Source organism: Choloepus didactylus, chromosome 3 (genome assembly GCF_015220235.1).
Source record: "Choloepus didactylus isolate mChoDid1 chromosome 3, mChoDid1.pri, whole genome shotgun sequence".
Taxonomy (NCBI): Eukaryota; Metazoa; Chordata; class Mammalia; order Pilosa; family Megalonychidae; genus Choloepus; species Choloepus didactylus.
This window is the reverse complement of record NC_051309.1, coordinates 83,975,025-83,987,660: the sequence shown is the minus strand read 5'-3', so window position 1 is coordinate 83,987,660 and position 12,636 is coordinate 83,975,025. Positions and strand designations below refer to the sequence as shown.

At 38.8% G+C, this 12,636-nt stretch overlaps 1 protein-coding gene across 2 annotated transcripts in view; it reads right to left on the bottom strand.

Moving 5' to 3' along the window:
* ANXA3 (annexin A3) overlaps positions 1-8,063 on the bottom strand; it is a 73,204-nt gene extending 65,141 nt beyond the window's left edge. The window contains exons 1-3 of one of the 2 annotated variants that reach the window (XM_037830068.1): positions 7,908-8,063; positions 7,090-7,194; positions 4,444-4,496 (exon numbers count right to left, since the gene is read on the bottom strand). In XM_037830068.1, coding sequence (XP_037685996.1) covers positions 4,444-4,458 — 15 coding nt within the window. In that variant the 5' untranslated portion in view covers positions 4,459-4,496; positions 7,090-7,194; positions 7,908-8,063. The remainder of the gene's footprint in view (positions 1-4,443; positions 4,497-7,089; positions 7,195-7,907) is intronic. The other variant, XM_037830069.1, reaches the window with a different exon arrangement.
* Between the last annotated feature and the right edge of the window lie 4,573 nt (positions 8,064-12,636).

Sequence of the window (12,636 nt, the reverse complement as noted above, 5' to 3'; positions counted from 1 at the left end):
GAAGATGATTGTATAAAAATGTAGCTTATGAGGAATGACAATGGGATTGGGAAAGCCATATGGACCACACTCCCCTTTGTCTAGTTTATGGATGGATAAGTAGAAAAATGGGGGAAGGAAACAAACAAACAAACAAACAAACAAAAAGGAACCCAGTGTTCTTTTTTACTTTAATTGCTCTTTTTTCACTTTAATTTTTATTCTTGTTATTTTTGTGTGTGTGGTAATGAAGGTGTCAGGGATTGATTTGGGTGATGAATGCACAATTATGTGGTGGTATTGTGATCAGTTGAATGTAAGCTTTGTTTTGTATGATTGCATGGTATCTAAATATACTGCAATAAAATGAGTAAAAAAAATAAAGGAATGTGATGCTTTGGAAAATCTGTGCAACTTTAATGTGATTTATAGATGTTTTAAAAATATTTAAATACTGAAAACACCAGAAGATATTGAAAATGGGAGTGTTCAGATAGAATCTATTTGGAGACAATCCATCTGTTTAAATAGCACAGAGAGAATTATTCCAATGCAGAGGGGGATGTAGTGGTTTGTAAAAAAATCAAGGCAGAAGCTCCTTTATTCAAACAGTTGCAAGGATATATTTAGCAAGGAATATGCTTTTAGAATAAAATCAATATATTAAAGAGATAATGATTACAACTAACGTCTACTGAATTCTCACCCTGGTAAACTGCCAATTTTACACAGAAGGAAACTGAGGTTGAGAAAGAGACTAATTAGCTTGCCTCTAGAGTCGCCTTTTAACCAATTAGAGAGTTAGGAAAAGGAGAATTTGGAGTGGGGATCAAAGGCTGGACTGTCTTCATTCTGCTTCTAAGAGTCCATTGCACTAGATACTTGCTTCTTCATTTAACTGCCTTTGAATGAACTTCTTCAAGAAAAAGTCAAAAGGCATCATGGTTATGTGAGGTTATAATTTTATAAAACTTTTTCCCTTGGTTCCAGAGTGACTTTATGTTCCCTATGCTCAATTTGGAAATTGGAGTTCGGAGCAGGGAAGGAGAACATATAGCAAGTTAGGATGTTAATAACAACGGTTCATGAAAATTACAATAGTTAAGAGTTAATTTTAAAAAATTTTAGTAGCATAATAAAAATATTAATTTGACAGTTCAAGCAAATAGTGATTGCATTTATTATTATTCATTCATATTATTATGAAAGAGGAAAGAACTTGTAGTATTTGCATCAGAAAGTCAACACTTTTAGAAGGCACCTATAGGAAAACCACTGCTAAAGTATCTTAATAAAAATCCATATTCCAAGGCATTTTAATTTGTGGACTGACTAAGTGTGTATTTGACTGTGAGGCAAACAATGACAAGGAACTCTGAATCTAAAGATTACAAACTGGTAAGCTACCAGGCCCTTTCATCAGGGGTGAAGTAGTAGAACATATGTCCACACAGAGATTTTCAAAATTACTATTAGGAAATACTAATGCAACAGAGATGTTCCTCTTCTAAAACAGTGGGAGGGGTAGGTTGGGAGGGTTCAAACGAATATAAAAGACCTAAGAAACCAGTCATTCTTTCATTTTCAGGGTTATGTACTAAAGCTGCAACTGAAGTCTTCTCCCTTGCTCAAGTCACTGGGATAAACTCACCCAACACTGGTAACCTCACACTGATCTACAGCTTCATAGAAAAGGGAAGACTTCATTGCTTCTTTGTGTTTAGGTATGTATGTGCTTGTGAGTATAAGAGAGAAAGATAGAACCGAAAAGAATGCAATATGAAGGTTTACAATTGAAAATCTGAGTTCTTAATCTTTTCTGTCCAAGATCTCGCTTATAAGTGGCGAGAACTGTTTAATTAGAGGAGAGGAAAATAGGAAAGGAAAAAAGAGGCAGTTCAAGCTCATTGCTGGCTAGGATCTCCTTTTCTTCAGTGAGGGCCCGGCTCTGCACAGATCCCCCTTTCTTGTCTGCTTCCGTTTTTTTCTATCTCCTACACAATGCCAAATGCTACCGTTCCCCTCATGCTGCAGAACTCCCAGCCCTCTGTGGTAAGCCGAACAATGCTCCCCTCACCCTCCACCGCCGCCCAGGGATGCCCACTCACACCCTAATCCTCAGAACCTGTGAATATGGGACTTTGCAGATGTAATTAAAATAGGGAGATTCTCCGGACAGGCCCAATCTAATATGTTAGCCCTTAAAAGCAGAGAACTGTCTCCAGCTGGAGGAAGAGGGAGGCAGAAGGGAGATGTGGTAGCAGGGGATGCCAGAGAGAGTCCAAATGTGACAAGGATTTGATGCACACAATCATACTGCTGGTTCTGAGACTGGATTGGAGAGAGGTCTCTGGGAGCTAAGGGCAGCCCCCTATGACAGCCAGCGAAGAAAAGGGGACCCCAGTCCTACAACTGCAAGGAACCGAATTCTGCCAACAACCTGAACAAGCTTGGAGGGGGATTCTTCCCCAAGAATCCAGAAATAACACAGCCCTGCCAACACCTTGCTTTTAGCCAGGGAAGATCTGCTTTGGACTCTGACCATGCAGAACTGTGAGGAGATAAATGAGTGCTGTTTTAAAATGCTAAATGTGTGGTAACTTGTTATGGAAGCAATAGAAAATGAATACACTCCCACTCCACCCTACCCTGTTAACACTAATCTGGGTCTCTCTTGGCCCTTCAAAACTGCCATGACTTGAAGGTATCAGCTGAAAAGCCTGATCAACTAAGTTCAGGTTAATTTACCAATGAACAAGGGCTAGAAGGAGACTAGTAATTACTAGAAGGGCTAGTAATTTCTTTTAACTCCAGGATTTTGGGGGTGTGCTTTGTCATCTGATTTTATTAGATTTCCATAATAGCAGCAGGAATTTCAGACTTGGAAAGAGGGGAGATTAGACTCCTAGGCAGTGGTAAGGGAACAAATTAGGAGAAGCAAAACACTGTAGCATGCCTCCCACCCACACTGCCCACCCCAAGGGCTGGCATATCTATGAATATGCTTTTCCCGCTTACTTATAAAATACCATGCATGTTCACAGTAAAAAAGGAAATAAAAAAGTACAAGGAGGTGATGTGTTAAAAAGACAAATGCCCTTGCTCACAGTTCCTTCCACCTGTCTAGACAGTTTTCACGTAATGACCATCTTTATGGATATATTTTCTCTTTATTTCAAACAAGCAGGATTATTCTGGGCATACTATTCTGTAATTTGATTTTTTAAAAAATTTCATTCATAAATATATCTTGGGACATTTTCTTAATTTCAATACATATAGAGCTGACCCATTTTTACCATTCTTTTGAATGATCACACACTATTTCTTCTTATGAGTAACTTCCTAATTTCATACTCTATGGATGGTCTTTTAGACTGTCTTCGTATTTTTATTAATACAGATGAATATTCTTATAGACGTATTTTCCCAATCTTATGCAAGTATATCCATTTGATACATACCTAGAAGTGGAATTATAGGGATAAAGGGCTTGTGCTTTGAAACATTGAAAGATACTGCCAAAATGCACCTGAAAGTACCAAATTTACTCTCCAAAGAACAAAGTACGAAAGTGCCTGTCACCCTCTCTACAATATTCGTCTTGCTACATTTTTCACCTTCTCAGGTTGAAAATAGTTACTTATTATGTTATTTACATTTCTTTAATTCTCAGGGAGGTACAGTATATTTTCATATGTCTATTGAATGTTTATAATTCTTTTCATGTCCTATTCAAGTCCTTTACTATTTTTTTTGAGTTCATTTCTCTTGATTTATTCTAGTTATTTGTATGTTAAGGAAATAAATCTTTTGTCTGATGTGCTGTAAATATTTCTTCCCCTAGGAGTTGTATTCTGACTCTACTAATAGTATCATTTGCTGTCATAAAATACAAATTCATATGTAGTTAAAGAGATCAATATTTTCCTTTTAGGCTTTGGCTTTGTGTCATAGTTGGAAGTGCCTTCCCCATCCTAAGATTATTTTTTAAAATTCACCCATATTTCATCTCTTTCATTTATGTATTTGATCCCCTTGAAATTTATGTTAAGCAAGACAGAAGGGAGGATGAATACAAATTTCCTTTTTTCCAAATGGCTAGAAAACTTCTAGAAAACTTGCTATCATTATGATTGAATAAGTCACCTTTTCCTCTCTGATATGAAATGTCATCTTGATCATAAAATAACTTTCCAAATCATATACTAAATAAATTATTAGTTATTGACCTCTCTCTTTTATAAAATAGTATTACAAATTATTTAAACCATGTAGCTTTATAATACATTTTTATATTTTATTATTATTTTTAGACATTCTCTAGCTTCTTTTGCAATGTTAATCTTTTTCAGATGAACTTTTAAATCAACTTTCAAGAAAATTCTCTTTATATTTTTATTTTCTGTATTTTGATTTGATTCAGACAAGTTATTGTGTTATGAAGGCTTGATTTTTACTTACCCAGATAGATGCCATGATATCCCACCTTTGCCTTGGATGGAGATAAAACTAATCTGTTAAAAGAAAAAAAAAATTACTATAAGGTATAAATTTGTTAATTAGAACACATTAATCTCAGCTTGATCCTTATCTGTGCCCTTTCGCTTTTTAACCCATATGAATGTAGTTTTAAAAGTTTATAGTTTTCCTATAGCTGTAACTGTTCCATGCATACAATAACATATCCAATTTTTTCCACCCCATCTCACACCTGACACAACTCCTCTAATCAGCCCATTGTTCATTGGGGGTGTCTGGCAGGCCAGCAATCTTTGGGGTTCCTTGGCTTTTCCAACACATGGCAATACACATGGCAGCATCTTCTTTCTCTTCAGGGTTCCCTTGACTTCCAGCCTCTGGCTGTTCCCTGTGGCTTCTCTTTCTGTGCCCGATTTCCTTTGCTGATAAAGACTTCAGCCATATTGGATTAAGGCCCACCCTCATACTGTTTGGGTGCACCTTAACTAATCACGTCTTCAAAGGTACATTTACAAATGGATTCCAGGGGTTGGGACCTGAACAGGCCTTTTTGGGGGGATACGATTCAATCTGCGACACAGCTATTAAGCCCATATAGTGATGGGGGGGTTCAATACTAAAGCTGAAACATATATATATATAATTTTCTGTTATGTTCCCACAAAGTTTATATTTATCGATTATAAAGTAGCCTTTGGATATTTTGATTATTATTGCATTGATAAATTAATAAGGAAGAATAACATTGTTACATTAAATCTTAGCATGTAGGAATATGATATTGCCCCTTATTTATTCAAGCTTCTGTATCAATCAATAAAGTTTTGTAGTTTTCCTCTCATTAAAAAAAAAAAAATCTTAGTCCAGAAATCAAAAGTCAATCTTCAAAGAAAAACCTCAGAAAGTTGTATCTCTAAAATTAGGTTCTTTGTTCACTAAACAAATATTTATTGAGCACCTACCATATACCAAGGATTGTTCTAGACTTGTGAGGCCTCAAAGACAAGGGAGAAAAAAAAACTCCCTGCATCTAAGGAGTCTAATAATTGGCTTCATGGAAAACAATTTCCAGTTTATTTAAAAATCCAGTAGAACTACGTTGGTTGCTGACTTCTTTTCACCAGGCAGACTACCACCATAAGGAACAACAACAAAAATACAAGAAATTGCACACCCCTGTCTCCCCAGCCCTTAAACCAACACACATTTTAGCTGGCTTCAATTAAATTCCTCACGTTTTGATTATGAAATCTCCATTTATATATTACAGGGCTCCAAACCAACGGCCTGGTATAAACAGACATTTCTGCTCTTTGAGGAGGCAGTCTAGTCCTTGCTAGGACACAGAGAGGAAAAGGACAGTTCCTACATGGAACCCGGATTGGGAATGAGGCATACTTTCCCTGAGTAGACATTATACAAACTTGCTGGCTTATCTCCAGGGTTAATTTAGAAACATGACTGCTCCCACCCATCCTGGGAACAAAATATTTTAAAAATTCAATCATAGCCTCAGAGCCTCAACTTCAACAGGAAATTACACCATTGTTCCCTAAAAATATTTAGCCCTGATACTCACAGGCTCTCTGCAGCCTAACACAGTTGTCTCTCTAAGTACAAAGTCTAACACTACATTTATCCCTCTCTTTATACAGGAGATAAAGGTCTTACTAGCTCTGGTTTTGCCTCTTAAAGCTAGACACGATTTCTTTGAGTCTCAGTTTTCTCCTCTGTAGAAAGGTGGTGAGGAGTGTTGTTGTTAGCATTGAATGAGATAATATGTATAACAAAATCAGCTAAAGTTTTAACTTTTTTCTCTGTGCCATGGAAAATAAAAGGCCCTAGAAGATCAACTCCATAAGGCTAAGGATTCCCATCATGCGTGTTCACTGGGGTGTAGTAGATGCTGAAAAAAATACCTATTGAATGAATTATTTAAGATAAGTCAAAATAATCTAATGAGCTAGGTATTACTAATAGCATCTTCATTTTGCATATGAAGAAGCTAGTGCACAGAGAGGCACTATGGTGTTCAGTGTCACACAGCTAGTGGGCAGACCCCTACTGAACCTAGGCTGTCAGACTCCAAAGGTGTGAAATTAACCCCAGTGCTTCTGCCTTCCCAAGCACTAGGTCCTATACATAGACAAAGCTGACAGCATGTGGTCAAGTATAACTTGTAAATTAACAATTATCATTGATTTATCGTTTAAATTTTAAGAAGGATTTACCCCACAGTGGATGCCAAATGACCTAAACAATAAAACTTTGAATTTTTTTTTTTAATTGTGGTAACCTATAACCAATAGAACTTTAAGTTACTCATTTTCTGAAAGGGATTAGAGCATACATCATTTCCTTTTACCTCTTCCTCCATTTGTATTTCTAAACAGATTTCTCTATACAGCCTGGGAGCAAGATTCTGGTTTTCTTTAAATTCCCTTCCTGGTCAGTTTGAAGTTTCCTGCCTTCATGAAAGCAAAAGATGATATCTATGTAGAATAATATTTTAATGGGTTATACTTTTTATGATGTTGATGAAAAAAAGTTGTAAATGTGGTTCTCCAAGAGGCCAGGGTCTTGCTGTCCCTGTTACACACAAACCCTCGGAAAGAATTTAGACTCTACCTGTGCAACTTCTTAGCAGCAGAGGGGCCTCCAATATTCCAGAACCTCTCACCAGAGCGGAAACCACAATTTCCTATATATGGTTATTTGGAACCAAATTACCTGCTGACTCAAAAGCCAGAATGATTCATTTAGTGAATAGGATTCTGTTGCAAAGAAAAAGGTAAGTCTTCAAGAAAAAGCAAATGTCCAAGACTCCTATATCTAAATCCGATATGTAAATCCAATATGCAAATCCACCCTTCTACCTTCTAAAATAAAGTAAAATAAAATGAATAGATTGCTAAGTGGAGAGGTGAACGCGCTCATAGAATGGGGTGGGGTTCCAAGTCCTGAGAACTGAGCTCGGAGCTAGTCTTGCCAGAGATGCCCCAGGGACCCCAAGAGCGTTTTTTCGTTCTGACCCCAAGAATTTAGGATTGGGTGCGCCAAAATGGCCAACTGGAGTCCCTATGCTGCTAGCTGTGATGAAAAGTGAAGGGTACAGGGAGTCCAAACAGCGGGCAGCCAGCTCGGCCCCCCCACTGACCATAGCTGGGTGACCCTCCCTGGACACGGCACTTTGCTCCCCTCGCCCTTAGTTTCCTCAACTCTGAAATGGAGCACGCGGGCCCAGTGTCCACTGAGGTCCCTCCGGCCCTGCACCCGGGCAGCGGGGCCGGTCGCTAAGGGCGCGGCCGCCAGCCCTGTCGTACCCCAGGAACCCGCTGCGTTCGCGGGGGAAGCGGAAGAGGCGCGCCGAGCGCTCCAAGCCGCGGGGCAGCCCGGGGAGCGGCGGGCGGAGGCTCCGGCTGCTCCCAGGGTGTGGCTGAACTTACCCTTAAGCGCGGCTTTGGGGAACCGATTTGCGGGGCTTTGGGGAACCGATTTGCTTGAGTACCGGAGCGAAGGTGTGCGACCCCGGCGCTGGTGCTGCGCTTCCACCGGCCTACGACCGCGACCACACCCCTTCCTCCTGCCCCTCCGCTGGCCTCAGCTCCTGGCGGGTGGCCCGGGCAAGGAGAAGCCGCGCCCCTTTAGCTGTGCAAACACATGCGTCCGCCGCCTTCCCACCATCATCACAATGAAACAGTTTTCTCGGTCTACATTTCTCCCTCGCTTACATTAAGTTTTTCAAATTTATTTTAACATTTATTTTGTTCTAGGCTCTGTAGACTCACAGAATAGACAGTCCCCACCCACCCTCATGAAGCTCCCTCTGGGTACAGGTGGCAGACACCTAATACTAATAACTAATGTACCCATTAGGCAATAACTCCACACTCCTCTCACCTCCCCCCAGCCGCTAGTAACCTCTAACTTGCTTTATGTTTCTATGAATTTGCTTATTCTACATGTCTTTTTAAATTAACTTTATCAAAAAAATAATTTAAAAAAACATTTCCAAAGCAAAGAAATAGGAAAAACGAGTATCTTGAAATAACGTCATTGCTTCCAATATACTCCTACCATACCACAAGAAAATTAACGAATCAGTCATTGCTGAGCATTCCCATATCGTTACGATTACCCTCAAAATCTTATCTGTTCTTATCAGATTATCGTTCCCCCTTCACTAACTGCTCTCATATCTGTAGGTCCCCTATGTTCTACAATATAAGACACTTGTTTTACATTTTTCACAGAGTTCACATTAGTGGTAACATACAATGTCTCTCCTTTTGTATCTGACTTATTTTACTCAACATTATGTCCTCAAGTTTCTTCTATGTTGTCATATGCTTCACTACCTTGTTCCTTTTCTGCTGCATAGTATTCCATTCTACGTATCTACCACATTTTGGACATCATCTGATATAAGGCATTTAGGTTTTTGCCATTTCTTGGCAATTGTGAACAATGCCACTATGAACGTCAGTGTTACTGCTTTCATCTCCTCTGGGTAAATGCTGAGAAGTGAAATTGCTGGATCATAGGGTAACTTAATACCTAGTTTTCTGAGAAACTGCCAAACTGTCTTTCAGAGTGGCTGAACTATTATACAGTCCCAGCAGCCATGAATAAGAGTTCCAATTTCTCCACATCTTTTCCAGCATTTGTAGTTTCCTGTTTGTCTAATGGCAGCCATTCTTACTGGTGTGAGATGATATCCCATTGTGGTCTTGATTTGCATCTCCCTAATAGTGAGGATGAACATTTCTTCATGTGTTTTTTAGCCATTTGTATTTCCTCTTTAGAGAAATGTCTTTTCATATCTTTTACCCTTTTTATAATTGAGCTAGTTGTACTATGGTCGATGAGTTGTAAGATTTCTTTATATGTACAAGATATCATTCTCTTATTAGATAGTGTGCTGGTTTGGATGCATTGTGTCCCCCAAAATGCCATTATCTTTGATGCAGTGTTGTGTGGACAGGAAACATTGGTGTTGATTGGGTTGGAGACTTTTGTTTGGATGTTTCCATGGAGATGTGCTCACTCAACTGTGGGCGAGATCTTTCACTGGATAATTTCCATGGAGCTGTGGCCCCGCATGGGCCTTGATTAGTTTACTAGAGCACTGTATAAGCTCGGACAGAAGGAGGGAGCTTGCTACAGCCAAGAGGGACACTTCAAAGGACGCACAGGAGCTGAGAGAAGAGCTGCAGATGAGAGTTTGAAGACAGCCATTGAAAGCAGACTTTTGCTCTGGAGAAGCTAAGAGAGGACAACCACCCCAGGATCAACTAAGAGCAACAATTTTTGAGGAGCTGAAGCCTAGGGAGAACATCCCGGGAGAAAGCCATTTTGAAACCAGAACTCTGGAGCAGATGCCAGCCACATGCCTTCCCAGCTGACAGAGGTTTTCTGGACACCATTGGCCATCCTCCAGTGAAGGTACCCAACTGTTGATGACTTACTTTGGACACTTTATGGCCTTAAGACTGTAACTTTGTAACCAAATAGACCCCCTTTATAAAAGCCAATCCATTTCTGGTATTTTGCTTAACAGCAGCATTAGCAACCCAGAACAGATAGTTTCAAAATATTTTCTCCCATTAAGTTGGCTGTCTCTTTACCTTTCTGACAAATTCCTTTGAGGTTCAGAAGCCTTTAATTCTGAGGCATTCCCATTGATCTATTTTTTCTTTTGTTGCTTATGCTTTAGGTGTAAAGTGTAAAAAGCTAATACTAGGTCTTGAAGATGTTTCCCTACATTTTCTTCTAGAAGTTTAATGGTGCAGTCTCTTATATTGAGATTTTTAATCCATGCTGAATTAATTTTTGTATAGGGTGTGAGGGAGGGGTCGTCTTTCATTCTTTTAGATAGATCCAATTCTCTACTACATAAGTCTTATAAGTGGAATCATACAATATTTGTCCTTTTGTGTCTGGCTTATTTCATTTAGAATAATGTTTTCAAGGTCCATTGATCTTATAGTGTGTAGCAGAGTTTAATTCCTTTTTATGGCTGAATAATGTTCCAACGTATGTACATAGTACATTTTGTTTATCCATTCATCCACTGATGACACTTGGGCTATTTCCACATTTTGGTTATTATAAATATGCTATTATGAATATCTTATGACTATTCATTTACAAATTTTTTTATGGTCTTTTGAGAATATACCTAGGAGTGGAACTGCTGGATCATATGGAAATTCTATGTTTACCTTTTTGAGGAACTGCCAAACTGTTTTCCACAGTGACTGCACCATTTTACATTCTCATCAGCAAAGCACTAAGATTCCAATTTCTTTGTACCTTTGTCAACGCCTGTTAATTAGCTTTTCTTTTTTCGGTAGCTACCATCCCAGTGGGTGTGAAGTCATATATCATAGTGGTTTTGATTTGCATTTCCCTAAAGACTAATGATGTTGAGCATCTTTCCATATGCTTATTGGCCATTTGTATGTCTTCTTTGGAAACATGTCTATTCAAGTCCTTAGGCCATTTTTACGTTGGGTTATCTGTCTGATCCACCTTTTAAAAAGATATCCCTGCAGGTTAAAAAAAAAAAAAATGAATCAAAAGAGAGAAGAAAAAATTAAAATCCTGCACAGAGACTCAGTAGAAAGCCATTTGAACTCTCACATGAGAGATAATTAGAAACTGATTTGAGGCATTTTTGGCCCATTCCAAGTCAGGTTTCACTATTCCAAGTCAGGTTTCACAGCCCCATGTTTCACCCTAACACATTATTTCTGTAATTGATGGTTCTCCAGACTCAGCTGAAAGGGCAGGATGCTACATAGCAGACTTGAGGACAAAAGCAAAGGAAGGAAGCCAGGATGGAACAGGCACCTTTTCCCAAGGAGGAAAAGGTGTAGCTTTACAGTGGAACAAATCCTAAGATTTACTCAGGGGGCCAAATTAAATAAGAAAACTCCAAGAGGGATGGGAGCAATGTGGCAAAGAAACAATCCAAAAGAGTGGTCTGTACAGTCCCCCCATCTGTCCTTGAAAACATTGCTATTAAAAATTTTTAATTATAAAATAATTTAAAGATACTGAAAAGAATAATAATATTATAACATTATGACTACTTATATACCTACCACCCAGCTTTATCAAATGTTATACATTATTCTGTATTCATTTAGAATGTATTAATATTTTTTATTAGAGAAGTTTTATTATACAGAGAAATCATGCCAAAAATAGAGTTCCCATATATCCCCTTCAAGCATGCAGTTTTCCCTTTTATTAACATTTTGCGTTAGTGTGGTACCTTTGTTACAATTGACTAAGCAATATATTATAGCTATACCATTAACTATAGTCCATAGGTTACATTCTTTTAGTTGCTATTATAAATGGAATTGTTTCCTCTATTTCATCTTCAGATTGTTCCTTTCTTGTTGTGATGGTTTGGAACTGTGTGTACCCCAGAAAAGCATACTTTTAAATTTATTCCATTCCTGTGGGTGTAGACTTATTGTAAGTAGAACCTTTTGATGAGGTTACTTCATTTAAGGTGTGACCAGTCTCATTCAGGATGGGTCTTAATCCTATTACTGGAGTCCTCTATAAACTGAATGAACACAGAGAAAGACAAGGAAGCAATATGCTGAAAGTAGCAAAACTCAGAAGAGAGAGGAGAGACCAGTAGATACCCCCATGTGCCTTGCCATGTGGCAGAGGAGCCAAGGATAGCCAGAAGCTGGTGTTTGGGAAGAAAGCATCACCTTGATGATGCCTTGGTTCAGACATTTTCTCTACCTTAACTGTGAGCAAATAAATTCCCACTGTTTAAGCCAATCCATTTCATGGTTGTGCTGGTTTGGATGTATTATGTCCCCCAAAATGCCATTATCTTTGATGCAGTCTTGTTGGGGGCTGATGTATTAGTGTTGATTGGGTTGGAACCTTTTGATTGGATGTTTCCATGGAGATATGACCCACCCAACTGGGTAATGACTCTGATTGGATAATTTCCATGGAGGTGTCCACCCATTCAGGGTGGGTCTGAATTAAATCACTGGAGCCATATAAATGAGCTGAGAAACAAAAGGAGCAGAGCAACTGAGAGTGACATTTTGAAGAGGAGCTGCAGCTAAGAGAGGACAAAACGCCCCAAGAGCAACATTTTGGAGAGTGCCGTTTTGAATGGCAACATGGGAG